General features: G+C 35.4%; 2 protein-coding genes across 2 annotated transcripts in view; one reads left to right on the top strand and one right to left on the bottom strand.

Moving 5' to 3' along the window:
• Nucleotides 1–53: 53 nt before the first annotated feature.
• LOC138334224 (4-hydroxyphenylpyruvate dioxygenase-like protein) lies at nt 54–9,854 on the bottom strand. The gene is made up of 5 exons (XM_069282829.1): nt 9,027–9,854; nt 7,455–7,621; nt 6,587–6,738; nt 5,598–5,740; nt 54–532 (listed from the first exon to the last, which is right to left on the bottom strand). Exons 1-5 carry the CDS (start codon nt 9,716–9,718, stop codon nt 364–366), a joined length of 1,323 nt encoding a protein of 440 aa, XP_069138930.1. The 5' UTR covers nt 9,719–9,854; the 3' UTR covers nt 54–363.
• A 224-nt stretch (nt 9,855–10,078) lies between these two features.
• LOC138335638 (allantoicase-like) overlaps nt 10,079–27,158 on the top strand; it is a 31,992-nt gene continuing 14,912 nt past the window's right edge. The window contains exons 1-2 of the mRNA XM_069284801.1: nt 10,079–10,397; nt 18,577–18,636. Of these exons, the coding sequence (XP_069140902.1) occupies nt 18,577–18,636 (60 nt within the window). The 5' untranslated portion in view covers nt 10,079–10,397. The remainder of the gene's footprint in view (nt 10,398–18,576; nt 18,637–27,158) is intronic.

Here is a 27,158-nt window from a genome sequence, read left to right as displayed (position 1 = left end):
ATCATGTTGAATATAGTCGGCAACAGTACTGATAGAGTTAACTTTAGACCATTAGCACAATCACAAACAGCTCAGCAAATCTGTTTGAATAATAGTTTATAAAAAAAACAACATCAAAATCTATTTCCAGTTTCTTTAAGAAATAAAATTACCACACGTCAATCAGACTAGGTCACAGCTGTGAGATAGGTCAAATACAGAAACTATCAGGACAGTTCCTGTCAACTCGTCAATCAGACTAGGTCACTGCTGTTAGATAGGTCAAATACAGAAACTATCAGGACAGTTCCTGTCAACTCGTCAATCAGACTAGGTCACAGCTGTGAGATAGGTCAAATACAGAAACTATCAGGACAGTTCCTGTCAACTCATCTCTGACGATTTCTGCTGAGACGACATGTATGCTTGGACAGATCTCCACAAGGCTGTTATATTGCCAGAGCCAAACCCTGTAGCTCCTGAACGATGAATTACCTCCAGGAAAAAGGTGTTTCGGTCAAAAAAGGGTTTGGTGAATTTCTGCATCAAATACCTGCAACCAAGTGTACAAAACGTATAACCTTTTAGTCTTGGTACAGTGAAACATTTCCCTGCTTTTCAAACTTTTTCAAACACACTATATATAAAATTTGAGACAGATCACTATAGTACTTTCTAAGAAATATTGATAACAAACTTTAACTATCAAAATCCAAGATGGCCACATGTTGGCCATCTTGTTCACCGATCGGTCCCAAAATGCAATATGCACAACTAGGGTCCTAGGGGAACCTATATATGAAATTTGAGAAAGATCCCTTCAGCACTTTTTGAGAAATAGTGGTAACAAACTTCAACTATCAAAATCCAAGATGGCCGACTGTCGGCCATCTTGTTGACCGATCGGTCCCAAAATACATAATGCACAACAAGGGTCCTAGGGAACCTACATATGAAATTTGAGACACATCCCTTCAGCATTTTTTGAGAAATAGCGGTAACAAACTTTAACTATCAAAATCCAAGATGGCCGCCTGTCGGCCATCTTGTTCACCGATTGGTCCCAAAATGCAATATGCACAACTAAGGTCCTAGGGGAACCTGTATATGAAATTTGAGAAAGATCCCTTCTGCACTTTTTGAGAGATAGCAGTAACAAACTTTAACTATCAAAATCCAAGATGGCCGACTGTCGGCTATCTTGTTCACCGATTGGTCCCACAATGCAATATACAAAACAAGGACCCTAAGGGAACCTCAATATAAAATTTGAGAAAGATCCCTTCTAAACATTTTGAGAAATAGCGGTAACAAACTTTAAGTATCAAAATCCAAGATGGCCACCTGTCGGCCATCTTGTTCACTGATTGGTCCCAAAATGCAATATGCACAACTAGGGTCCTAGGGGAACCTGTATATGCAATTTGAGAAAGATCCCTTCTGCACTTTTTGAGAAATAGCAGTAACAAACTTTAACTATCAAAATCCAAGATGACCGACTGTCGACCATCTTGTTGACCGATTGGTCCCAAAATGCAATATGCAAAACAAGGACCCTAGGGGAACCTATATAAAAAATTTGAGAAAGATCCCTTCTGCACTTTTTGAGAAATAGTGGTAACAAACTTCAACTATCAAAATCCAAGATGGCCGACTGTCGGCCATCTTGTCGACCGATCGGTCCCAAAATGCAATATGCACAACTAGGGTCCTAGGGGAACCTACATATGAAATTTGAGAAAGGTCCTATCAGCACTTTCTGAGGAATAGCGGTAACAAGAATTGTTAACGGATGGACGGATGGACGACGGACCACGGACAAAAGGTGATTTGAATAGCCCACCATCTGATGATGGTGGGCTAAAAAGAGAGAATGGCTTGCTGTTTTCTTCACATGGTAAGCTGTAATTTACAAAGTAAGTAAAAGAGAGTCTTAATAAATAAAAGTACCATTATGAATGTTTCAAAGAATTATCTAAAATATTTCAACTGAAGTATAACTCGTTAGTTTAGACATGTCTTTCACTCTGAAATGATGTCCAGAACCGTAGTCTGAGATTGAAATCCTGACTTTTTTTTTTTTTCGTAGAAAAGTGGGGAAAAAAATAGGGTCAGGGGTAAAAAATTTCTGAGAAATAGCAGTAACTATCAAAATCCAGGATGGCGGCCTTGCAGCCATCTTGTTGACCTATCAGTTACAAAATGCAATATACACAACTATGGCCCTAGGGGAACCTACATATGAAATTTGAGACAGATCCCTTCAGGACTTTTTGAGAAATGGCAGTAACAATCGTTAATTATCTAAATCCAAGATTGCGGGCTGTCGGCCATGCATCTTGTTGACCGATCAGTCCCAAAATGCAATATGCACAACTACATTTGTAGGGCCTAATTTGGGTAACATATGTATGAAATTTGAGAATGATCCCTTCAATACTATCTGAGAAATAGTGATAAGGTTATTCAAATTTGATTTCTTGTTCTTCGGATTTTGGAATTTTAAAATAGGAGCGAGCGAGCGAAACTTTTTTAATTCTACAAATATTTTGAAAGCGGAAAAAATTGGAGCGATCAAATATTTTCACAGGTTTTTTTTTTAGGCTTTTATGTTTATTTCGTGAAATATCACTTAATAACAGAGTTTTTATGTTAAAATATGAGTTTTGCTGTTTTCTTCAGTGTTTTCAACATTCGTAACTGTATCAAAAAATGTAAAAAAAAAACCACCAGGAAGTCTAATATTAAGGTATTTGTGCGGCTATCAAAAATATGCTATTACACAAAATGCTTTCAATGCATGGTATATTTCAATTTTAAGACAAATCATGACAATTTTAACATTGAATGGCAATGTTCAATATTAAAAGAAAATGGTCAAGAAAGTTTTACTTATTGTCAATAATTTCAATAATTAAATTGCTGTTAACAGAGCTATCAGCAAAAAACCAACAAACTAATAGAATTACTGTCGTGTCGGTCTAACCGTTGACAAAATAAATGATGTATTACCTCTGTATGTTGAGCGACAGTATTATCAACTGGTCGAGAGTGGTTCTGTCAATTGTCTGGAGGGGCGGAGTTTAGATACAATTGTAGCCTATCTGACGTCAGGCAATAGAACGAGTGGGCGGAGTTTATCTGACAATGTTCTAAAGTTTTAAAGGCAATATGGCTGAGCCTGATAAGAAAAACGTGTGTGGGAGATCTTATGCTAACGGTTGTACTTACGGACGGTAAACTTCTTAAATACTTGATCTTCATTACAAACTAAAGGATTATCTTTAAAAAAAAACTGATGTTACGAGAGGAGGTTGTCACAACATTATAAAGAATGTGACTGCACAGGGGACATTTGACCCAGTCACCTGTCACCATCAGAACCCAAGCAAAATTACCAACGAAGTCTTAAGTTTTTATAGAATAAACAGTCATAAAATAATGACCCGTTTATTGGAGGGAATGTCCGTACACCATCAGCGATTTTAGAATTTAGAGGCAATTTGTTGCATTTCCACGTAGAAGTCCTAACGATAACAACGTTAGATCTACGAGCGTACGATGTTTGTCCTGAATGTTTGAAAAAACGGCACATTCTGTAAGAAATCCATTAACAGCCGATAAATCTGGAGTAAATTAAAATTACTTTAGACGGCATTGATATTTAAGAAGTTGATTGATAAAGAAACAAACTAAGTAAACTTATTGCGAGGCGGGCCTCACGGCAGCTATTACGTTGTTCTCAAAGTAACGTTTGTGACGCACATTCCCTACCATGAATTATGCTAGCGATGACGTGAAAAGTTATCCAGTCTATCCCGACTGAAAAACGGACAGCAGCTCATGAAAACCGTGTTATCGCATTTAATGCCAGAGCTTTCTTTCTTTGAAGAAATGTCTGTTGTAAAAACTGCGGGTAATAGAAAGTATGGACACATCCTGCAGTTCTTATGAATACGGTAATACCTGATGAGTTCAGGATAGATCTAGTTCTTAAGGGATTAGTTAATGGAAAATATTTTTTAAACCAATTTATTTACAGTCAGTGGTTGATTTGATAGTATAAACCCCGTTGGATTTCAACCAAAGGACTACTCAAACTTTATTTCTCGATAATTTGATGATGTCCCCGCGCAATTTGGGAGCCGCGCGGATGAATTTATGATGTCCCAAATCAGAACTTTTGGTGTTTTCTTTAACCGATCGTTCGTTCGATGAACATGTACATGTAATCATACATAGGTTGGAACACATATTACATGTATGTGTGTAAATACAAATGTAGAAAAAGTTACATTGTTTATGTTACATACCGTACCTATTTGAGCAATTGCTTCAGTGCGTATGATAAATAAACATGTTGTACAATGTAATGTTTTGCATTCCGATGGAGCTCGCTCAATGTTTACATGTTGTGTGTCTGTGAGTCTGTGTTGTTCTCTACATACATGTTGCCTAGATCTACATTATATTCGTATTTTTAACATCTTTGGTTGTCGCGAATGGATAAGATTGTCCGAACAAACATCACAGTTTCTTTTTTTTTTATTTATTTGAGTTGGATTAAGTGTAACCAAAAACGCACCTAGCACGACAAGGCATTTTTGTTCACTCCTCGTGCGAGACAGACAGTCTCTGTTACGTATCTTGAATCTACTGTGATATCGGCGAGAGTAGGACTTACATACAAAATATACGTTACTTTGGGGTGTTCTCGTAATACTAATGAATCGGAATCCTTCATTTGTATGCTTTACAATACTGTAATAGACACCTACTAATATTTATTGAAGTGTTTAAATCATACATATAAATATAGCATAACATTTTGAGAGCGGTACCATGTAAACGTTATTTACAGTAGTGGGCCTACCTTTTGTGTTTGTTCATGTCTCCCTCGATACGAAGTCCGATACATTGAATATCTCTAAAATCCGGAAATAATGACATGGAACTATGTAAAACCAATATAACCTCATTCGACATGTTCATTGTTTCTTAGTTGTCAAGTAATATTGTATGGAACTGACTATTTTTTGTTGAGCATGTTACTTACATGTACTTAGCTGCTCATACTTAAATGAGATAATGTTTATACATGTAACTTTAAAAAGTATAAACACAAAGATATATTTTAAATTCATTATTTTATGATTTTCTCATGCAATGCTTTGGGTAAAACAAATGCAAACACACATATAACCTATCAAAACAAAAATGAAGGCAAATGTAGTTACACTAAGTTTGGATCCCAGTAAAGTGTGTAATTTACTACGGATACTTGACCGAATAGCAGACAAATAGGAGCGGGAAATCCCACGAACAAGAAATCAAATTGAAATGGCCTAACAAACTTCAACAACCAAAATACAAGATGTCGGCCAGTCGGCAATCTTGTTGACTGATCGGTCCCAAAATGCAGTATGCACAGCTACGGCCCTAAGGAAACCTACATGTGAAATTTGAGAGAGATCCCTTCAACTATCAAAATCCAAGATGGCTGCCCTGGCGGACGGACCACAGACGAAAAGCGATTTGAATAACCCACAATCTGATGCTGGTGGGCTAAAAAGTATATCTGTTATTTACAGAGGGAATTAGAGTTAGACATGGCTGACCTTTTCTTATCGTTACTTTCCTTCCCTGATAGACTCCCGGTTGTCTCCCCTTCTCTGTCTACCTCCATGTCCACCAGTATACCATTCCTCTCCAGGATTGCCACACACTGACCTATCTGCTCAATATCCTCTAGCTTACCTATCTGTTAAAACACAATAGACACTTGCTTAAAGTGAACAGTCGGGCAAGAATGGCTTAAGTTGGTAAAAATGGTGTGAATGTATCCAGAATTATTTCTTATGAAATAGAAAAATAAAATCTCTCGTCAAAATCTGTCTGCGTACGAAGAAATTAATTTAAAGTATGGGAATTCTAAAACGTCCTCCCGGCTCACTATGTCTGTGGTTACATTTCCACGCAGCCTTGCTTTCAATGCTTTCAACTTTTCTTTACTTTAATGGTCAGAACTGGGAAACTAAGCAGAACTTGACCGTCCTATTAATACGTGAGAACTTTTGGAAGGCTAATGAACGCATTTAGACTAGTTTTCTTTGCCCGACTATTCACTTTAAAATCCTACATAGACACAGTAAATTCAATCTAAATACAAAAACATAACATCATATGTATAACTTAATGATGTTGCTTTTACATCCACTTCATCTTCACACCAGCCAAATGTATTAGTAGAAACTTCAGCTCAAGTTTCATATTTAGGGAAGATAATCTAGAACTATGTTATCAATAACTCACCATCTGGTGGCAAATCTACAGTAAAGGTAAATAATAGAGGTATTGCATGACATTAAAAAAAAAATAAAGTCTTGTCTCACTGTCAGCAAAATAATATTGGAAATAAGACATAGGCTGACCATTCACTCTTATGTTATCAGAGTACAGTAAAGAATTCAAAGGTTTTTCTTGACACAACTCAAAGTTATATCTAAAGTCAGAGAGTGCAGTGTCATCTGTCCTGACTGTTGAACATATTTCTGAGCCAAAAAGTTACAAAAAATTATGAAATAAACCACCAGTTGGAGATATTGACCTCTGTGTAGTAAGTGTATGGAGGCTCAGCAAAGTCCACACCCCTGGACATCAGAGTGGACACTGTAGTTACTATGTCTGGGGTATGGAGCCCGATGTGCTGGATTCCTGGTCCGCCATGCTCTCTCAGGAAAGTTGCCACCTGGTTAGGACCTGTAGCCACAATGGAAAGGAATATTTTACATGTATATAAGATAAACCTTTTCAGTTTTAAGTGTTTCCAAAACAATCGAGATATACGGTAAGAAGCTCATCAAATCTAAAACAAGCGAGGAGATGTGTAGCCTAGCTGGGATAAGAACCTTACAGTATAAAGTGAACTAATGGTCTATGCTAAACATAGACAAATCATTCCATTCCTGCTAAGATGAGCAGCTTTAGATCTTCTAGGTAAGAAATTGTTACAATGTTAAACATCAATACACAATTATTCAGTGCTCCAGTTAAGATGCGTACACGGGTAAAATACCCATGAGTGCTTATATCCAGAAATAAATTTAGAAGAAATTTAGAAAAATCAGATTAATTCCAGCGATTTTTTAGAGTCTGCATCAACTGCGCTCTTGATTCGGATAGTTATTTGCTAGCTTATGATCGATAACATTACACTATAATTGCATAACTTTTATCAAAATACATATATCTCTGTTACGTTTTTTTAAAAAATTATGATACTTATTACTAATTGCATAGTTTCATTTCTATAAGCATGCAAAACTGATAAAATGTTCTTTTTCCCTACAATCATTTAAAATATGTAAAATATATTTGATTTCTTAATGATTATCATGCATTTACTTCATGAGCATATTTTATGGTGGCTTAAATCAAAATGTAAACAAAATGTGTGTTTAATTAGGATCCCGTACCTTGATCTGGTAATGCCTCTGCTATCACAAACTTGATCGTGTTGACGCCGTCAGACTGACTGGGCGTAGTGATCCCCGTTTCAGCACAGTGCCAGTACTCCATTGCCTTCAGGCGAAGTCCAATGTCTGTTGTATTGATCACAAAGCCATCATCAGCATCTTCATCACTGTAATGAACATTGGGAAACATCTTGACACATTATTATTGAAGGTGGGTTAAAGAGCATACGGCTTTAAACTTGCCTCACTGACAACCTATGTATATAGGCCACCTGCTTTATAGAAACACTTTCTCAGGGCCCCAAATGGTCAATCTTAATACTGTTTGACTTAATTGTGTATAAAAAATTAAAAATCACTCGGTTATATAAAAAAACCCAAACATTTTTCTTGGTTCCTTGGGTAGTCTATAAAGATAGGTATAACTATTGTACATTAGTAGAGAGTAGAGAGCACAGCTTTTTGGCCCGTTCGCAAAGCAAACTCTTGTTATACAAGACCGTATTCAAAGTTACACTTTCGCAGGATTACAAACGAAATACTGTGAAAAATTCATAATATCAATGAAAGATAAACCTTCCGATGTAAATGTTAAGTGAATCTTATATTTACATTCTGTCCTAACTCTGAACTTAGAGGTTGTTAAATTATCCGACACTATCTCTTCGGAATTTTCGCCTGGCAACGAGAATGACATTGTGATATTGTTTGTAGCTGCAATCATGTATTTTTTGCTTAAAGTGAATGGAGAAGTTATAGTTTTTTTACTTGTTATATATTCAATGCTAGGAATTCAGCAAGACTATGATATAAAATAATTTCTGGCAGTAAGTCAATGCACACAATAAGCTATAATAACAAAACACTTCAATAAGAGATGAATCATCCGATTGGTCAGGGGAGATAACTCCTTTGTCGTTAGAAATCCTTAACACTTAAATATTTCCATTTTGGTAACAGTGCATAAAAACAACCCACAAACAAAAGAATTAATTAACTGTTGCATTCTCAGATAGGCTTTGCCTAAAATGATATTTAGGTATGGTAATAATAATCAAAGGTATTTTTAAATTAGGGTTTTATATGAACTTACTAGCAGTACTGATGACCGCAGCACTAGTTCACCTTAAACCTAACACAAGACTGTATTGGAGACTGTACATGTATATTGTCTGAGTTGTAAATTTGGGTTCATCCAGGATGTTTTACAGCTATCAGAATTAACTCTGATGGCTGAATTGCATGACATGTACATGAGAGCATAATTTAGTAAAGTACATATTCCTTGTGTGATTAAAAATTTGAATAGTTGACAGACTCATTACAATTAAACAACATGTACATCCTTCATGCAGTCTAGAGATTTAAATTTTTAAAATATATCTGTTTCTTTTCATTTTTCACAGTTTTTAACAAGTTAACATGTTTTGGTTAGCACAAATATCCTAAACATCCTTATTTTGTTTCCACATGATTTGATGAAGATATTGATAAACCACTCCGTGATGCAGAATCAGATACACGTATAATTCATATCACAACATCACAAAATAAGATTAAATAATTATCAACCTGTTCATTAGAAATCTTTTCAATCCGAGACACCCTTCGTACCACTGTAATACAGAGGACGATGTGCCGACTTCACATGCAAATGTCACATGATCAAAATGCGTTAAATTCACTGGATCATGCGCAGCTTTTTCCACACCCTCGTCATTCTGTGGGATCACATTGAAATGAGGCAGGAAATGTCCATTGTATCTATCACAATTAAGCAAAGTGTGTATCACATTCCCAACACAAGATTTTACTATTGCTACATCTACTTCTCCAAAATTATCTATAATTGTTGTTTCTGGTTTTATGATTTTCGCCCCTCTTGTATTCAACCGTTGTAGACAGGAATTGACATTTTTGACCTTCAAAGCAACATTATACACAGTGTCAATTCCAACACAAGTTTTAAAGGATGCAGAATCTTTCAAACGGTTTCCTTTGTAATCTAATTCTGTTGACACCAAATAAAAATCGTCTTCGTCCATAAAATCCAGGTACTCTGATCCCATTTGTCTCGCATGATGTAACACTTTGGATTCTGTCACCATAAAAATAATGTCGCTTGATTTGAGCACCCACTGGTTAGCGAGTGAACATGATCTTTTCGCAAACAAAGTAAACCCGAATTTCGTAACAAATTCTCGTGTAACAGCTTCCCCATCTCTAGCAAGAATTTCAATGTGATGAACACAGCCTGTCTCCATTACGAAACATAAAAATGCTGTCTGCTTTTTCGTTACCGGTACGGAAGTAGCACTTCAGCTACAGGAAGTGGAACTCTTCTGTCTTCAAGCTTTGGTAAGGTGTCATGGCAAGATTTCATGTTATCGATACGGATCATGTATGTATTTTTAAACTCGATTCTTTTTAACTGTTAGACATCGTAATGTCACGATCCTGTGTCAATATACTGTATACATTTTGCTACAAGATAACTTGTAACATATGCTAGTTTTACAATATACAATTATAAAGATATTTGTTGATCGGACTCCAATGTGCCCGGAACATTATCCGTATTTTGCACTGTACCTACAGTATAATCATAACAATGTCGACAAACTGAAAGTAAAGACGCTTGGCCTAATAACATACTAACTGCATGCATGCAGCTTGCGTGTACGACTCCTGACGTTCTTACTGAAATAGGCCTAATGGGTTTAGTGTAGACTACCTAGTGAAAGGGAGTTATTCAATAGATAGTTTGAACATCAAGTTCAACACATGTACAGCTGTTTGCATGCATGTACGATCACTGATATCACGGATACACTTACAAGTACATCATGACCTTACTGTCTATAGAGTTACCAGTACATTTTGTATATAGCCATTGTGCTGTTCTTATTAACAAACTGATACAGAAAGACTCTACCTCAAAAGGTAAGATTTTTATCTGCTAGCTTAAAAAAAAGAACAATAAAAAATTTCATTCCCTCAGACCATTGCACCCGTTATTGGCGGAGTTCACGAAAGTCAACGAAGAAGAAGAAGAAAAGAAGACACTGTACTATCCAAAACTGGAACTCTCTTCCGTCAGATCTTGTAATCTCAAAGTCGCTTGACTCCTTCAAAACTCGTCTTTCATCTCTAATTTAATTATTTTCTTCTCTTCCCCTGTTCATAGCTATATAGCCACACCTTCAACAATATCGACATGATCTTCAATGTGATGAAGTAGATCGATTATTAGGTAAATGTAGACATGTAGAGATCTGGTTATAATGCTGCTACAGTGTAGAGATCTGATTATAATCCTGCTACAGTGTAGAGGTCTGGTTATAATCCTGCTACAGTGTAGAGGTCTGGTTATAATCCTGCTACAGTGTAGAGATCTGCGGTTATAATCCTGCTACAGCATAGATGTCTGGTTATAATCCTGCTACAGTGTAGAGATCTGGTTCAAATCCTACAAGTGTTTAGAGATCTGGTTCAAAACCTGCCAGTGTTTTAGAGATCTAGCTCAAATCCAGCCAATGTTTCAGGGCATCCATTAACCCGAGAGCTCGGGTCATTAACACAGCAAAATTGATTTTGACGCACAATCTTTGCATGCCGTGCGTCAATTTGACGCATCACATTTTTACTACCACTGCCCATCAGACTTGTGTATGTGTGTATTATGTGATGCCCAGCCGTCAATAAAGTGTATATTAGCAAGGGTCAGTGACACTAATTGGCAGAACACCCCACGCAAATTAACAGATTCACTAAACTGTGACATAATCCGACCGTAATCTGCTAATTGGAGCACAGGTAAGAAGAAGTCACACCTGTACCGACCTATCCGCCTCCAGTCCGCTAAAACTGCACATTCTTATCAGCAATCACATTTTAATCAAAGCTATAATAGATTTCTATTGCAATAAATTAATGTTATATAACTTATAAGCAGGTATACAACAGAGATGAGATCGTAGATAGGCCTAGTTTGATGTATGCTGCAGTAGCCATTTTGTTGTTAACCTGAATAACCTTACAAGTACATTACCAACAAACCATCAGCGTTGGAGTGTGAGAGGCGTAAATCGTTCCTGTTACAGTTTCTAATTTGTTTTTGGCGGCAAATATGAAAAGTGGTTTGAGGTGGAAAGGAAACACAATATAAATAAAAACATTGTCTTTATTTTTAAAAGATCGTTTTAGAAATACAGCTGAATTAATGACATTTTGATTTCAAACAAAAAGTAGCAGTCATAACTATGATTTATAAAACAGCATATTTTTTTTCATATTTTTTTAATAAAATAATGTTATTGATTAAATAATATATTTGTGATCAGAAGCTAAAAAATGTCCTTTAAATTTTACAGATTTAGATAATCAAATGCAATTTAAAAAATTAAAATATTTACATGGATACTGAAGTTAAATCAATATTTTATATAATAATCATTAGGGCCTATCATTTTTTTTTTAATTTTCTTTACTTACTCTATAGAAACATAATAAGTCATAAAAAAATAAACATTATCAATGTTATTGGTTATAAAATTTAATATTTAAATATATATGAATTTTTACGCGATTAATAATTGACTCTTATTTTGACCCTCAGGAATTTGATTTGACCCTAAGGTCACTGACTGTTGAGATTTTGATCTTACTGGCCATGGATGCCCTGATGTTTTGAGATCTGGTTCAAAACCTACCAATGTTTAGAGATATGGTTCAAACTTTGCCAGTGTTTAGAGATTTGGTTCTAATCCTACTAATGTTTTGAGATTTGGTTCAAATCCTACTAATGTTTTGAGATTTTGTTCAAATCCTGCTAGTGTTTAGATATTTGGTTCAAATCCTGCTACAGATTAGAGATCTGGTTCAAGTTCTAACAATGTTTTTAAATCTGGTTCAATCCTTGTTAGTGTTTAGAGATCTGGTTCAAATCAAGCAACAGTTTAGAGATTTGGTTCAAATCCTGCCAGTGTTTAGAGATTTGGTTCAAATCCTGCCAGTGTTTAGAGATTTGGCTCAAAACCTGCCAGTGTTCAGAGGTTTGGTTCAAAACCTGCCAGTGTTTAGAGATCTGGTTCAAATCCTGCCAGTGTTTAGATATCTGGTTCAAATCCTTCCAGTGTTTAGAGATTTGGTTCAAATCCTGCCAGTGTTTAGAGATATGGTTCAAAACCTGCCAGTGTTTAGAGATCTGGTTCAAATCCTGCCAGTGTTTTAGAGATTTGGTTCAAAACCTACCAATGTTTTGAGATTTGGTTCAAACCCTGCCAGTGTTTAGAGATCTGGTTCAAATCCTGCAACAGTTTAAATATCTGATCAAACCCTGCTAGTGTTAAGAGATCTGGTTCAAACCCTGTCAGTGTTTAGAGATCTGGTTCAAATCCTGCCAATGTTTTGAGATATGGTTCAAAACCTATAGCTAATAGCCATTTCAGATCTAGTTCAAATCCAGCAAGATTTTTGAGATCTGATTCAGACATTCTATACCACATGTAGCTAGTTCAAATCAGTCAATGTTCCAACTCTAGTCTGTACCAGGTCTCATCAGTCAGTATTCCAGTTTCAGTCTGTACCAGGCCTAATCAGTCAGCGGTCCAACTCTAGTCTGCACCAGTCCTATTCAGTCAGTGTTCCAATTCAAGTCTGTACTAGTCCTAATCAGTCAGTGTTCCAACTCTAGTCTGTACTAGTCCTAATCAGTCAGTGTTCCAACTCTAGTCTGTACTATAGTCCTAATCAGTCAGTGTTCCAACTCTAGTCTGTACTATAGTCCTAATCAGTCAGTGTTCCAACTCTAGTCTGTACTAGTCCTAATCAGTCAGTGTTCCAACTCTTCTAATTTGTACTAGTCCTAATCAGTCAGTGTTCCAACTCTAGACTGTACTAGTCCTAATCAGTCAGTGTTCCAACTCTAGTCTGTACTATAGTCCTAATCAGTCAGTGTTCCAACTATAGTCTGTACTAGTCCTAATCAGTCAGTGTTCCAACTCTAGTCTGTACTAGTCCTAATCAGTCAGTGTTCCAACTCTAGTCTGTACTAGTCCTAATCAGTCAGTGTTCCAACTCTAGTCTGCACCCGTCTTAATCAGTCAGTGTTCCAAATCTAATCTGTACTATAGTCCTAATCAGTCAGTGTTCCAACTCTAGTCTGTACTATAGTCCTAATCAGTCAGTGTTCCAACTCTAGTCTGTACTATAGTCCTAATCAGTCAGTGTTCCAACTCTAGTCTGTACCAGTCCTAATCAGTCAGTGTTCCAACTGTAGTTTGTAGTAGTCCTTATCAGTCAGTGTTCCAACTCTAGTCTGTACTAGTCCTAATCAGTCAGTGTTCCAACTCTAGTCTGTACCAGTCCTAATCAGTCAGTGTTCCAACTCTAGTCTGTACTAGTCCTAATCAGTCAGTGTTCCAACTCTAGTCTGTACCAGTCCTAATCAGTCAGTGTTCCAAGTCAGTGTTCCAACTCTAGTCTGCACCAGTCCTAATCAGTCAGTGTTCCAAATCTAATCTGTACTATAGTCCTAATCAGTCAGTGTTCCAACTCTAGTCTGTACTATAGTTCCTAATCAGTCAGTGTTCCAACTCTAGTCTGTACTAGTCCTAATCAGTCAGTGTTCCAACTCTAGTCTGTACTAGTCCTAATCAGTCAGTGTTCCAACTCTAGTCTGTACCAGTCCTAATCAGTCAGTGTTCCAACTCTAGTCTGTACTAGTCCTAATCAGTCAGTGTTCCAACTCTAGTTTGTAGTAGTCCTAATCAGTCAGTGTTCCAACTCTAGTCTGCACCAGTCCTAATCAGTCAGTGTTCCAACTCTAGTCTGTACTAGTCCTAATCAGTCAGTGTTCCAACTCTAGTCTGTACTAGTCCTAATCAGTCAGTGTTCCAACTCTAGTCTGTACTAGTCCTAATCAGTCAGTGTTCCAACTCTAGTCTGTACTATAGTCCTAATCAGTCAGTGTTCCAACTCTAGTCTGTACTAGTCCTAATCAGTCAGTGTTCCAACTCTAGTCTGTACTAGTCCTAATCAGTCAGTGTTCCAACTCTAGTCTGTACTAGTCCTAATCAGTCAGTGTTCCAACTCTAGTATGTACTAGTCCAAATCAGTCAGTGTTCCAACTCTAGTCTGTACTAGTCCTAATCAGTCAGTGTTCCAACTCTAGTCTGTACTAGTCCTAATCAGTCAGTGTTCCAACTATAGTCTGTACTAGTCCTAATCAGTCAGTGTTCCAACTCTAGTCTGTACTAGTCCTAATCAGTCAGTGTTCCAACTCTAGTCTGTACTAGTCCTAATCAGTCAGTGTTCCAACTCTAGTCTGTACTAGTCCTAATCAGTCAGTGTTCCAACTCTAGACTGTACTAGTCCTAATCAGTCAGTGTTCCAACTCTAGTCTGTACTAGTCCTAATCAGTCAGTGTTCCAACTCTAGTCTGTACTAGTCCTAATCAGTCAGTGTTCCAACTCTAGTCTGTACTAGTCCTTATCAGTCAGTGTTCCAACTCTAGTCTGTACTATAGTCCTAATCAGTCAGTGTTCCAACTCTAGTCTGTACTATAGTCCTAATCAGTCAGTGTTCCAACTCTAGTCTGTACTAGTCCTAATCAGTCAGTGTTCCAACTCTAGTCTGTACTAGTCCTAATCAGTCAGTGTTCCAACTCTAGTCTGTACTAGTCCTAATCAGTCAGTGTTCCAACTCTAGTCTGTACTAGTCCTAATCAGTCATGTGTTCCAACTCTAGTCTGTACCAGTCCTAATCAGTCAGTGTTCCAACTCTAGTCTGTACTTATAGGTAGTTCTTATCAGTCAGTGTTCCAACTCTAGTCTGTACTAGTCCTAATCAGTCAGTGTTCCAACTCTAGTCTGTACTAGTCCTAATCAGTCAGTGTTCCAACTCTAGTCTGTACTAGTCCTAATCAGTCAGTGTTCCAACTCTAGTCTGTATCTACTCCGAATCAGTCAGTGTTCCATTTCTAGTATTTACTAGTCCAAATCAGTCAGTGTTCCAACTCTAGTCTGTACTACTCCTAATCAGTCAGTGTTCCATTTCTAGTATGTACTAGTCCAAATCAGTCAGTGTTCCATTTCTAGTATGTACTATTCCAAATCAGTCAGTGTTCCAACTCTAGTCTGCACCCGTTCTAATCAGTCAGTGTTCCAACTCTAGTCTGTACTAGGTCCTAATCAGTCAGTGTTCCAACTCTAGTCTGTACCAGTCCTTATCAGTCCGTGTTCCAACTATAGTCTGTACTTATAGGTAGTTCTTATCAGTCAGTGTTCCAACTCTAGTCTGTACTAGTCCTAATCAGTCAGTGTTCCAACTCTAGTCTGTACCAGTCCTTATCAGTCTGTTCCAACTCTAGTCTGTACTTATAGGTAGTCCTAATCAGTCAGTGTTCCAATCTAGTCTGTACTAGTCCTAATCGGTCAGTGTTCCAGCTCTAGTCCGTACTATAGTAGTCCTAATCAGTCAGTGTTCCAATTCTAGTCTGTACTAGTCCTAATCAGTCAGTGTTCCAAGTCTAGTCTTTACCAGTCCTTATCAGTCAGTGTTCCAACTCTAGTCTGTACTTATAGGTAGTCCTAATCAGTCAGTGTTCCAATTCTAGTCTGTACTAGTCCTAATCGATTAGTGTTCCAACTCTAGTCTGTACTAGTTCTTATCAGTCAGTGTTCCAACTCTTGTCTGTACTAGTCCTAATCAGTCAGTGTTCCAACTCTAGTCTGTACTATAGTCCTAATCAGTCAGTGTTCCAACTCTTAGTCTGTACTATAGTCCTAATCAGTCAGTGTTCCAACTCTAGTCTGTACTAGTCCTAATCAGTCAGTGTTCCAACTCTAGTCTGTACTAGTCCTAATCAGTCAGTGTTCCAACTCTAGTCTGTACTAGTCCTAATCAGTCAGTGTTCCAACTCTAGTCTGTACTATAGGTAGTCCTAATCAGTCAGTGTTCCAATTCTTCTAGTATTTACTAGTCCAAATCAGTCAGTGTTCCAACTCTAGTCTGTACTACTCCTAATCAGTCAGTGTTCCAACTCTAGTCTGTACTAGTCCTTATCAGTCAGTGTTCCAACTCTAGTCTGTACTAGTCCTAATCAGTCAGTGTTCCAACTCTAGTCTGTACTAGTCCTAATCAGTCAGTGTTCCAACTCTAGTCTGTACCAGTCCTAATCAGTCAGTGTTCCAACTCTAGTCTGTACTAGTCCTAATCAGTCAGTGTTCCAACTCTAGTCTGTACTAGTCCTAATCAGTCAGTGTTCCAACTCTAGTCTGTACTAGTCCTAATCAGTCAGTGTTCCAACTCTAGTCTGTACTAGTCCTAATCAGTCAGTGTTCCAACTCTAGTCTGTACTTATAGGTAGTCCTAATCAGTCAGTGTTCCAATTCTAGTCTGTACTAGTCCTAATCGGTCAGTGTTCCAACTCTAGTCTGTACTAGTCCTAATCAGTCAGTGTTCCAACTCTAGTCTGTACTAGTCCTAATCAGTCAGTGTTCCAACTCTAGTCTGTACTACTCCTAATCAGTCAGTGTTCCATTTCTAGTATGTACTAGTCCAAATCAGTCAGTGTTCCATTTCTAGTATGTACTATTCCAAATCAGTCAGTGTTCCAACTCTAGTATGTACTAGTCCTTATCAGTCAGTGTTCCATTTCTAGTATGTACTAGTCCAAATCAGTCAGTGTTCCAACTCTAGTCTGTACTAGTTCTTATCAGTCAGTGTTCCAACTCTAGTCTGTACTAGTCCTAATCAGTCAGTGTTCCAACTCTAGTCTGTACCAGTCCTTATCAGTCCGTGTTCCAACTATAGTCTGTACTTATAGGTAGTTCTTATCAGTCAGTGTTCCAACTCTAGTCTGTACTAGTCCTAATCAGTCAGTGTTCCAACTCTAGTCTGTACTAGTCCTAATCAGTCAGTGTTCCAACTCTAGTCTGTACTTATAGGTAGTCCTAATCAGTCAGTGTTCCAATTCTAGTCTGTACTAGTCCTAATCGATCAGTGTTCCAACTCTAGTCTGTACTAGTTCTTATCAGTCAGTGTTCCAACTCTAGTCTGTACTAGTCCTAATCAGTCAGTGTTCCAAGTCTAGTCTTTACCAGTCCTTATCAGTCTGTTCCAACTCTAGTCTGTACTTATAGGTAGTCCTAATCAGTCAGTGTTCCAATCTAGTCTATACTAGTCCTAATCGATTAGTGTTCCAACTCTAGTCTGTACTAGTTCTTATCAGTCAGTGTTCCAACTCTAGTCTGTACTAGTCCTAATCAGTCAGTGTTCCAACTCTAGTATGTACTAGTCCTTATCAGTCAGTGTTCCAACTCTAGTCTGTACTAGTCCTAATCAGTCAGTGTTCCAACTCTAGTATGTACTAGTCCTTATCAGTCAGTGTTCCAACTCTAGTCTGTACTAGTCCTAATCCGTCAGTGTTCCAACTTTTGTATGTTCTAGTCCTTATCAGTCAGTGTTCGAATCTAGTCTGGTCACTATATTTTATGAATTGCTAAATTCTTATTACCTAACATACAAATTAGTATTTATTATATTATAAGCCCATTAATCCTCATCCACTAGCTGTCTTTGGAGGTCGTTACACAAATGTTGATGTTACAGTTATCTCCTTTTACACAGATAAGAAATAACTATAAGAATACCTAAGTGTTCAAATAGAATAATTCTTCCATATATGGTTGTGACCTAGTTACAATATGAATGTGATGTAGATAAGATAAATATAGATAACAAATAGTGAATATATATCAAGTTTTACCTTTTCTCAACTGTGAAGAAAGAAAAACTCTGTACATTGAGTGATAGGTGGTTAAGTTTTTTGTTGAATGATTGAAACCTGTTTACCGACCTGTAAAATTTGTGTTAGCCAGATTATATGTAGACACCAGTGATCACCTGAGTGCTGATGCTCTCACATACTCCACACTAATTACACAAAGAGGCTGGGATAAGGTTACTATAGATATGTTAGGCCATCTGACCACGTTTTTAAATTTCGTTTACACTTCAACAATAAAAAAGAATATTAGTGGTAAAAAGATGACTATATATTAAAGAGGAATGTTGTGGAGGGATAGTTAATCGTTCATGTTTTTTTTTCCTACTACAGATGGATACAGTTATATATGAACCTGTAGACACAAAGATGGAGACACCACACCATGTCAATGTGAGTATAAACAAAATATTATAGTGTGTCTCCCAGATAAAGTGAGAATTTTAATTTACAATCACTGAATTAGTTTAATTTATTAATATAACAATTATAAAATTGTCTTTATTTATAACTCAAACCAAACAAAATTACTTCCTAATGTACATAAGTTACAATTAATTGTATTTCAAAATTGTTCTAATTGTTCAGTTTTAAGGAAAAAATCCTTTACAGTGAATCCAATTTATGTAACTTAAAAAAGAAAAGACATAGACATAGCAAAAATAAATGCTCTAATTCAGAAACCATTCTTAATGCATATGATAATTGATATTGAGTCATCACACCATATGTATGATTTAATCGTAATTCACATGCATGTTTTAGATAATATTATGCCTTGTTAGCCGTTGTAAATGCTATAGATTGCAGCTGTATATTAGATTGTAGGATAAATATGTTTTGAATCTCACGTCTACCGTCAGCTACTGTATCAGATGACAGAAGCGTCTGCATACCTATATAGTAACAAGGCAGGTTTTAAACCTTTATCACTGCAGATCTTAAAGAAGTAAGTCCAGCTATAAGTTTGTTCTGGGTCGGGTCGGTGAGTTAATGTCACACAGCCATTAGTTATTAACATACTAGCTGTTAGGTTTGTTTGTTTGTTTGTTTGTTTGTTTGTTTGTTTGATAGCTGCTATGCAATCAGAGTGTTGGGTAGCATATTTTCAGAGAATCAGGTCGACTTGATAGTGTGCCAATGCACGTATCGCTGGAAACAAATAGGTAAAACAGAATGTATTCACATATAAGTAGTGAAATACAGGAATGATGTGTGTGATAATTGATGAAACGGTAGGTTATTACTGTCTGACAATTTTTAAAACTTTGTATGTACAATGTCCTGTACCAGTTGGACCAGATTCTTCTGTCACCATCATTGACAATTTTAGACGATGCAGATGTCAGCATTTGTGTGTACAATATGATATTTAGGTACACAAATCGCCACTCAGGTGGGAAGCTATAAGTTATTACTGTAACACAGATGTTATGGTAGATAGGTTTGGGTTAGATAGGGATTATATTACACTAGTCTAACTGGGTTATACCTGTATAGATATTCATCTGTTGTACAGCACCACGACTTTGTTGTACTTACTCATGTAAGGTTTAAAGGATTTGTGCAGTCAAAAATTATAATTTTAGTTTATGCTGGAAATGGCTTTATTAGACCATGTAGAAACCTCTCCGTGCCGCGCGCTACCGGAATAACCTGTAAACCGCCGATATCGAGGTCAAATTTTCTGACCACCCGATTATGCATATTTTCTAGCTCTAAACCGTGTGACGTCACAATAGTCCGTGGCTTATAGCTGTACTATAACTGATGTGCTATCACTTACATCGACGGTCACAGGAAAAGCCAATCAAAGATTTTTTATGATTACTTTTGAGTGAAGTTTATCGTACAATAACTTTGGCTCGAATATAAATAACTAAAAGAGTGAAATTCGATGTTTCAAATACACTAATTTTATTATGCTCTAATAGCAGGTATCTTCGTGTTATTGTGAAAGAAAATCCACACAGAAATAAAAGTTTCAGATTTTTTGTCGAGGAGTTCAGCAACGAATAAGCTTAAATTAGATAATATTTTCCTGTAGGCTGTATCTTTGATACATTGTGAATTGCAAAGTTTGTGACTGTAAAATGAAATTTTACGTAACAATTTAAGAAATCCTTGATTAAAGCATCAAGGATATGATGCTTGACATACGTACACATCGATGATTGATCATTACAAACATTGTGTTTTGTGTTGCTAACCGAATAAATCGAGATACATTTATTACAATACCGTAAAAAGTTTCAACATATGGTAGAAAGAATTTACTTTTGATATTGTAAAAGATCAAATAATTGAGATATTAGGCGAAACAAACTATTTTTCAGACCGTGCGGTCGCTTTTAATTTTTATTCGATATACGAGTAGATACAACGATATTATAGATATATAATTAGCCATGCCTTTGGTTTGATGATTATGTAATACCTTGACCAGTATGTTGTTTACCTGTACACAACGCCATTCATCGAACTCACCTGTAATTACCTGGCCGCGGGCAATTTGCAATTAAGTGGACCATATCGGGTATTTGCTATTATCTTACTGTCAATCAGGTTAGGACAACCGTTAATTGGATTGTGATTTGAATTATGGAAACCCCGTACATCTATGCTCTAGGTTTTTTATTGTCACCTCCATTTTTAAAATGATGTAAAAGCAAATGGAAGTGAAATATACCTGATCATACCTAGGAATATATATATTACAAACACATATATATATGTCGTATACAGGTAAAACAAAAATAGACTTATTCAGAAACAAAAATGGTTCTAAGAACTATTTCAACTAAAGGTTTAACCTTAAAAATTATTCCAGTCTAGTACTGTAATTACGGAATCGTGGTATATACCAATCTTCCGTAATTTCTAAGGTATCATTTCATTGTATTATTTAAAATTCTGAGCATGTATTTTCACCGTTTCGAATCTAAATGTACATGTATAGTCATACAAGAAGGGTTACAACATTATCACACTAAATATGCTTATTTAAATATCACTTAGTATATTTTTAAAAAGGTACAAGATATTATATCTTTTTATAATGCCTGTATACAAGTAATTTCCATTTTTAATTTGAACACTTAAAATTCATGTGGTTATTTTTTGGATTACGATAAATGTTCATATATCATACTATTAAATCACGGTATGATATACAAAACAGTCGACAATGAATATACTATTTTAAGGATTTAGTATAATTTTGAAATAATGAATTTAAATCTACACTTAAACTGATTTAGGAACATATATCAGAAATACAATTGATGTATTTCTGCTTTTTAGTTAACGTTATTGATAAATTTTCAAAGGCAACAATATAGATATACATATTATTTTCGGTATAAGTTCGGTACTGTTACTCCAATATCACATAACTGAAAACCACATTTTATTTTTACTCAAAAACTGTGCCGTGTTTGCATCGTTACAGCAGAAGTTTGAAATAAAAACATGGATTCTAGATATATTCATACTAAATTTTGGGATTTTACTCGTAAAAAGATAGTGCTACATTATACTGTTTTTTTTATTACACTGAAATTTACATCCTATGCTATCTAAATCTAAGTCCAGATCCGAACATCTTTTTGATATCGCTATCAAATTGGACTGATTATCTAATCTAAAGTTAAATATATGCTTGTCTGAATTTTTTAAGTGGTGTAAATGGAATGTTTTGAAACTGAAAATATCTACATCATAAAGCTAGAATAACCATTTACTCGAAAAACTCAAATTGTAGATCTAACGTATACGTATATGTGCTATATACATGTATGTACTAGGCTTACCTTGTGTAGCCGCGGACTACTCTGACATCACAAGACCACGTGACCACCTAGCTCATTATCTCTGAACCGTAGTTGATGCTACCCGTAAATCACGACCAAAACCAACCGATAGCGCTAAAAGATAGGCGATTCGTTGGGTGGGACTTAAATTTTCATTCATCCAAAGCGATATCCTGACGTATTATCAAAAAAAAATTTTGGCTGCACAAATCCTTTAAGATACAATTTTGTTAAGTTATTACCCACTGTGGGTACCCATACACCAGATGTTGGTATCGACGAGGCGGTGACCGGTCACAACAAGGGGAAGTTTTGCAATATTTTCACAGTTTTAATGTAATTAATGTATCTGTAACTATTGGTCAGTTCAAGCTTATTATATATCGCGTCCGTATGCGATCTGTCAACCCCCAGCGTCATATATTTATGGAGGAATAGACAGGAATCAAGGGTCACCTGGAAGGGGGTACCGCAATGAAAACGACTGTGAACTATTGTTCGTGATATTGAATTACTAGATTGTTCTAGGTTACCATTTTCGGGTTGTATAGACGGGTTATGATAGGAAAGTTTATGTTTAGGCCAATTTCATACTGTCGTGGCAATGGATGTTTCAACAAGAGGACTCAAAATTTAGCTTGTGTACAGGGACTTGCTAAACTGGTGTACGGGGACTTGGTTTATGTGATAAAAATCACTACTGCACAGAACTTTCATTAAAATGAACTTAAAATCCTATTAAATTCTCAATAATCATTGTTTTTTCATTAAAACTGCTCATTAAATCATGTTTTTCTTAATTTAATGAGCTGCAGTTATTCCATTAAAAATCATTAAAACTAATTTTAATGCTCATTAAGAACAACTTATTTCTCATTAAAATAAGTTTTCAAGGCCATGAAAATTATGCTTCAAAGAGTTCAACAATTTGATGATCATTACTTTTTGTAGTATTTGAATTTCAAGATCATTAATTTGCATTTTAATTATCATTAACGATTTTTTGATGATAATTAAAATATTTGATGTAAGTTAATGACCATGATGATCATCATTTAGAAATGCAAAACAATCACATTTATCAAAATTTCTAATTTATCTCACTTTAAAGACAATGTAAATGCAGCATGAAATTTAATGACCATTAGCTTTGGATGAAAATCTACCTAGTATAATTATTGGCCATTATTTCTCTACGTGTGTCATGAAATATATATTTGATACCATTAAATATTTTTTAATGGCCATTAATCAAAATAGGAAGTCATGTGACTTCAATTTTCCCGCCAAAACAGACAAAATCCAAAATGGCTGCAGTGTCTGTTGAAGTGTTGGAGGGGAAAATTCATTCTGCTTAAAATGTAAGTTTTGAGAACTGTTGAAAAGATGATCTCATTCCTGAATATCTTAAGGTACAGATGAACACTTTAAGTAGATTTTAAATTTGTTTACAATTCTTTATCAACATAAAACAGGGCACACAAATATAATTTCTAAGGTGTTCCTAAAATGCATGTGGTTTTTATTTTATGTGTTTGTCAAAGAAAAATATTGAATTCTTGTCATAATGTTTTATAACTATTAGTTTATTTGAGGCAAATATTAATTATTTTGTTTATAATGAAAGTAACAGCTGCAAAACTGGTATCTCTAAGATGTTTTAATCACCTATTATATATGATAATATTTATGGCCATTACAGTAATTGCCATTAATGGAAACAAGGAATATTAATGCCCATGATAATCTGAATTTGATATTTGATTGTCATTACAAGGTTATTGTGTTATAGCCCTCAAACTAGATATTGAGCACCATTATTTTGCAATGCTTATAAAATGATGGTAATTAATCAATTAAATATTGATAAAAAAATTATGGAATTTGATCGTTAATATGCACCCACTAATTGGTACAATGTTAACTGGTATAAATTTAATGGGTTTTTAATGGGCAGTTGATGGTCACATGTACCATTAATGATATGATATGAATATATATATGCATTTTTAGCTCACCATCAGCAGATGGTGGGCTATTTTTCAACAACAATTGATTAATGAGGAAAATTTAAGGTTGTATTCTTCTGAGGTTTCAGTCCCGTTGAAGTCTCGTTTCGACATAGATCAAAGAAGTTATGAGATTTTAAGATAAAATCTATCAATATCTTTAGCAAGTTGCCAGTTGCAAATTCTGTCAAAAAATTACATTTCTATTTTTAGTAGATTTTTTTATACGGGGACTTTAAGAAATGATCCATTTGGCGGCCATTTTGAAATTGTGTCTTTTTTCGCTTCAAAAGCGCCACAGTTTTACCATTTTTTACTGAAATTGTTTTTACGTAAATCATCACTGCGCCAGTATTTTTAGCTGTATCGAACTAATTTTTGCTGTAAATCGTTACTGGGTTCGTGGTAATTAAAATATTGAGCATTAATGTGTGAAATGATACACTTTTGTCACTTTATTTTGACATTTAATGGTAATTTGGGCACTTTTATTTTTTACTCCAAAATACTGAAAAATAACAAATATTCAAATGGGGCAAAAAAGTAAGCACACGGACCCCTTATTTTTCTGCCTGATTTAGAAAGAACAACCCTTTCTCTGTTGATATGCAAAATATGAACAAAAGTTTAATACCAGAACTTTTTCTATAAAGGGTTAAATTTGGCAAAAATGGCTAAAAATGGTGCATTTTTTAGCTCAAAATTAAGGGGTAGGGGTAGCATATGTTGTTATTCTGAGAAAAAATATTAGCCTTATTAATCAAAACTGGTATGTTTTTAAAGAAGACTACTGGAAAATAAATTCTACAAACATCCATACATATCAAACACCTCGATAGGAAATTATGACTTTAATCTCATGTGTATATGGTCAAAAACCGCAAAATTCCAATAAAATCCAATATTTTGTCAACTAGGTATCTTTGAGTGACAATATCTCAAAAACGAGCACACGGACATATGTTTTTTCTTCCATTTTCGTTTATAACATGAACTCCTATTTCCAAAAATCTATATGAGAAAAAAAGTTTAATACAAGAAAATTTTGACTTCTCAGAGGAGTACATCCTTAAGGTGTACATAGCTATTAAAAATTTCAATTTGTTTTTCATTACCATTAATCATTTTAATGTTCTTAATCATGCACTGATTTCATTAACTTTAATGATTTTAATTATTGTTTAACGAGTAATTAAGACAATCAAAAGAAAATTAAAAATTATCAATTTTTGAATTCATTTTTAATTAGTTTTAAAATATCATCAATCTAATTATTAAAACTTCATTAAGTTATTATTCGTTAATATGATATTTTAATAGCATTAAAGATGATCTTTTGTGAAAAGATTAAGAAACAATTAATGTTCTTATTCATGCATGTTTTTCATGGAATTTTAATGAGATTTTAATGCAAGAAAATTAATGGTATTTTCATGACAATTTAATAGCCATTCTATACAGTAGTGAATGGTGTACGGGGGCTTGGCATCATTAAAATGACAATCTTTACAATAAATTTAAAACAGATAGTGTCTAGTCGTCCAAAAAAACAGATGTAAAGCTTTCTTCCGACGTCTATGTCTTCGTAGATCTCATGTTAATATGTCAATGGAATAGTAGGCCTACCAGACGAAGATGATGGATGTTGGTTGGTCTGTAGATTCTGTATACAATATCAGTTTGTTTGTTTGCTGGCAATTTTGTTAAATTCTTTAACGGAAGGGATCATTTTGAGGAACGGGACGTACTTGTATTACACAACCATATAGCGCCGATTTCGATAAGAAATATAATTTCATCTGGTAAGATTCAAGTAATTTTACTTTTGAACTGTAAACCATGGCTACGAATACATATAATTTGTCATAGCGTTGTTTTGACATCGCGTTTGTACAAGAAAAACTCCAATCAGGTATTTTCCACAATGCTCCAAACACAATGAAGGTGAGTAGTATATTTTAGCATAGTTAATTGTAATATTTAACGATACTTACGGTGCAATGTTTGACGGAAAGTCTGTGACCCTCAGCAGCTGCAAAATTCGTCATTACAGATTTAAATATTGACGATGTATTTTACAATGCGGTCGTGCTTAATGACAAACCGATGAACTCTATAATTCGAGAATACAGCACGGAACTACAGTTTAATACACACCTGTCCAGATGTCACAGTTTACTGATATGGTTCCGTTTCTTACATTTTCCGTTTTAATTTTGCATCCTAGCCTTATTTGTTAGATTTATTGTTTATTATTTGCAGTTATTTATTTTTTATCTAAAGATAATGTTTTAATACTTTAATACTTTTAGTTGCCCAAACTCAAAATTAATTGAAAAGAACAGAATTTGCCTGAAATGATCAAAATCAAAATGATTAATAATTCTACATTGGGTATCGTTTCAATCAGTAATTTAATAATTGTATAGAACGCTATATATATTGCTATCTAGAAAGGAATATTTGGCTTAAAAAGCTGCGTTTCGCAATTCATCAACCAATTCGTCAAACAATCGTCATCCAAGCTGCCGTACAATCAACATCCAAACCACATACACTTGATTTTTAACATTCAAGCAAGCGCCCGTACACAATGTGGTTTTCACTGATTCATTTCGTAATCTTCACGACTTCAAAATTAGCAATCAGGGCGTGAGTTGCCCTCATATGTTGTGAATTAGCCATAGTAAATGAATTCCGTTAACAGGAAAGCATTAAATATCCATATCACCGATTTATTTTGAACCGCCTTTTTCACTGCGGTACCCCTCTGCATTTGACCCTGGATTCCTGTCTATTCCTCAATAAATATATGGCACTGGGGACTGACAGACCTCATACGGACGCGATATATAATAAGATTGAACTGGACAATAGTTATAGATACATTAATTTTAATACATTAAAACTGTGAAAAATATTGCAAAACTTCCCCTTGTTGTGACCGGTCACCGCCTCGTCGATACCAATATCTGGTGTACATGTACGGGTACCCACAGTGTTACCTATTTATCGGTAGTTCAAGGGGAGATAATTTTGTTTAGTTGTTACCTATTTATCAGTAGTTCAAGGGGAGATAATTTTGTTTTTTATT

The sequence above is a fragment of the Argopecten irradians genome, chromosome 11, assembly GCF_041381155.1.
Source record: "Argopecten irradians isolate NY chromosome 11, Ai_NY, whole genome shotgun sequence".
NCBI classification, from domain to species: domain Eukaryota; kingdom Metazoa; phylum Mollusca; class Bivalvia; order Pectinida; family Pectinidae; genus Argopecten; species Argopecten irradians.
The sequence above is the reverse complement of the archived record's forward strand: the minus strand, read 5'-3'. Positions and strand labels throughout refer to the sequence as shown.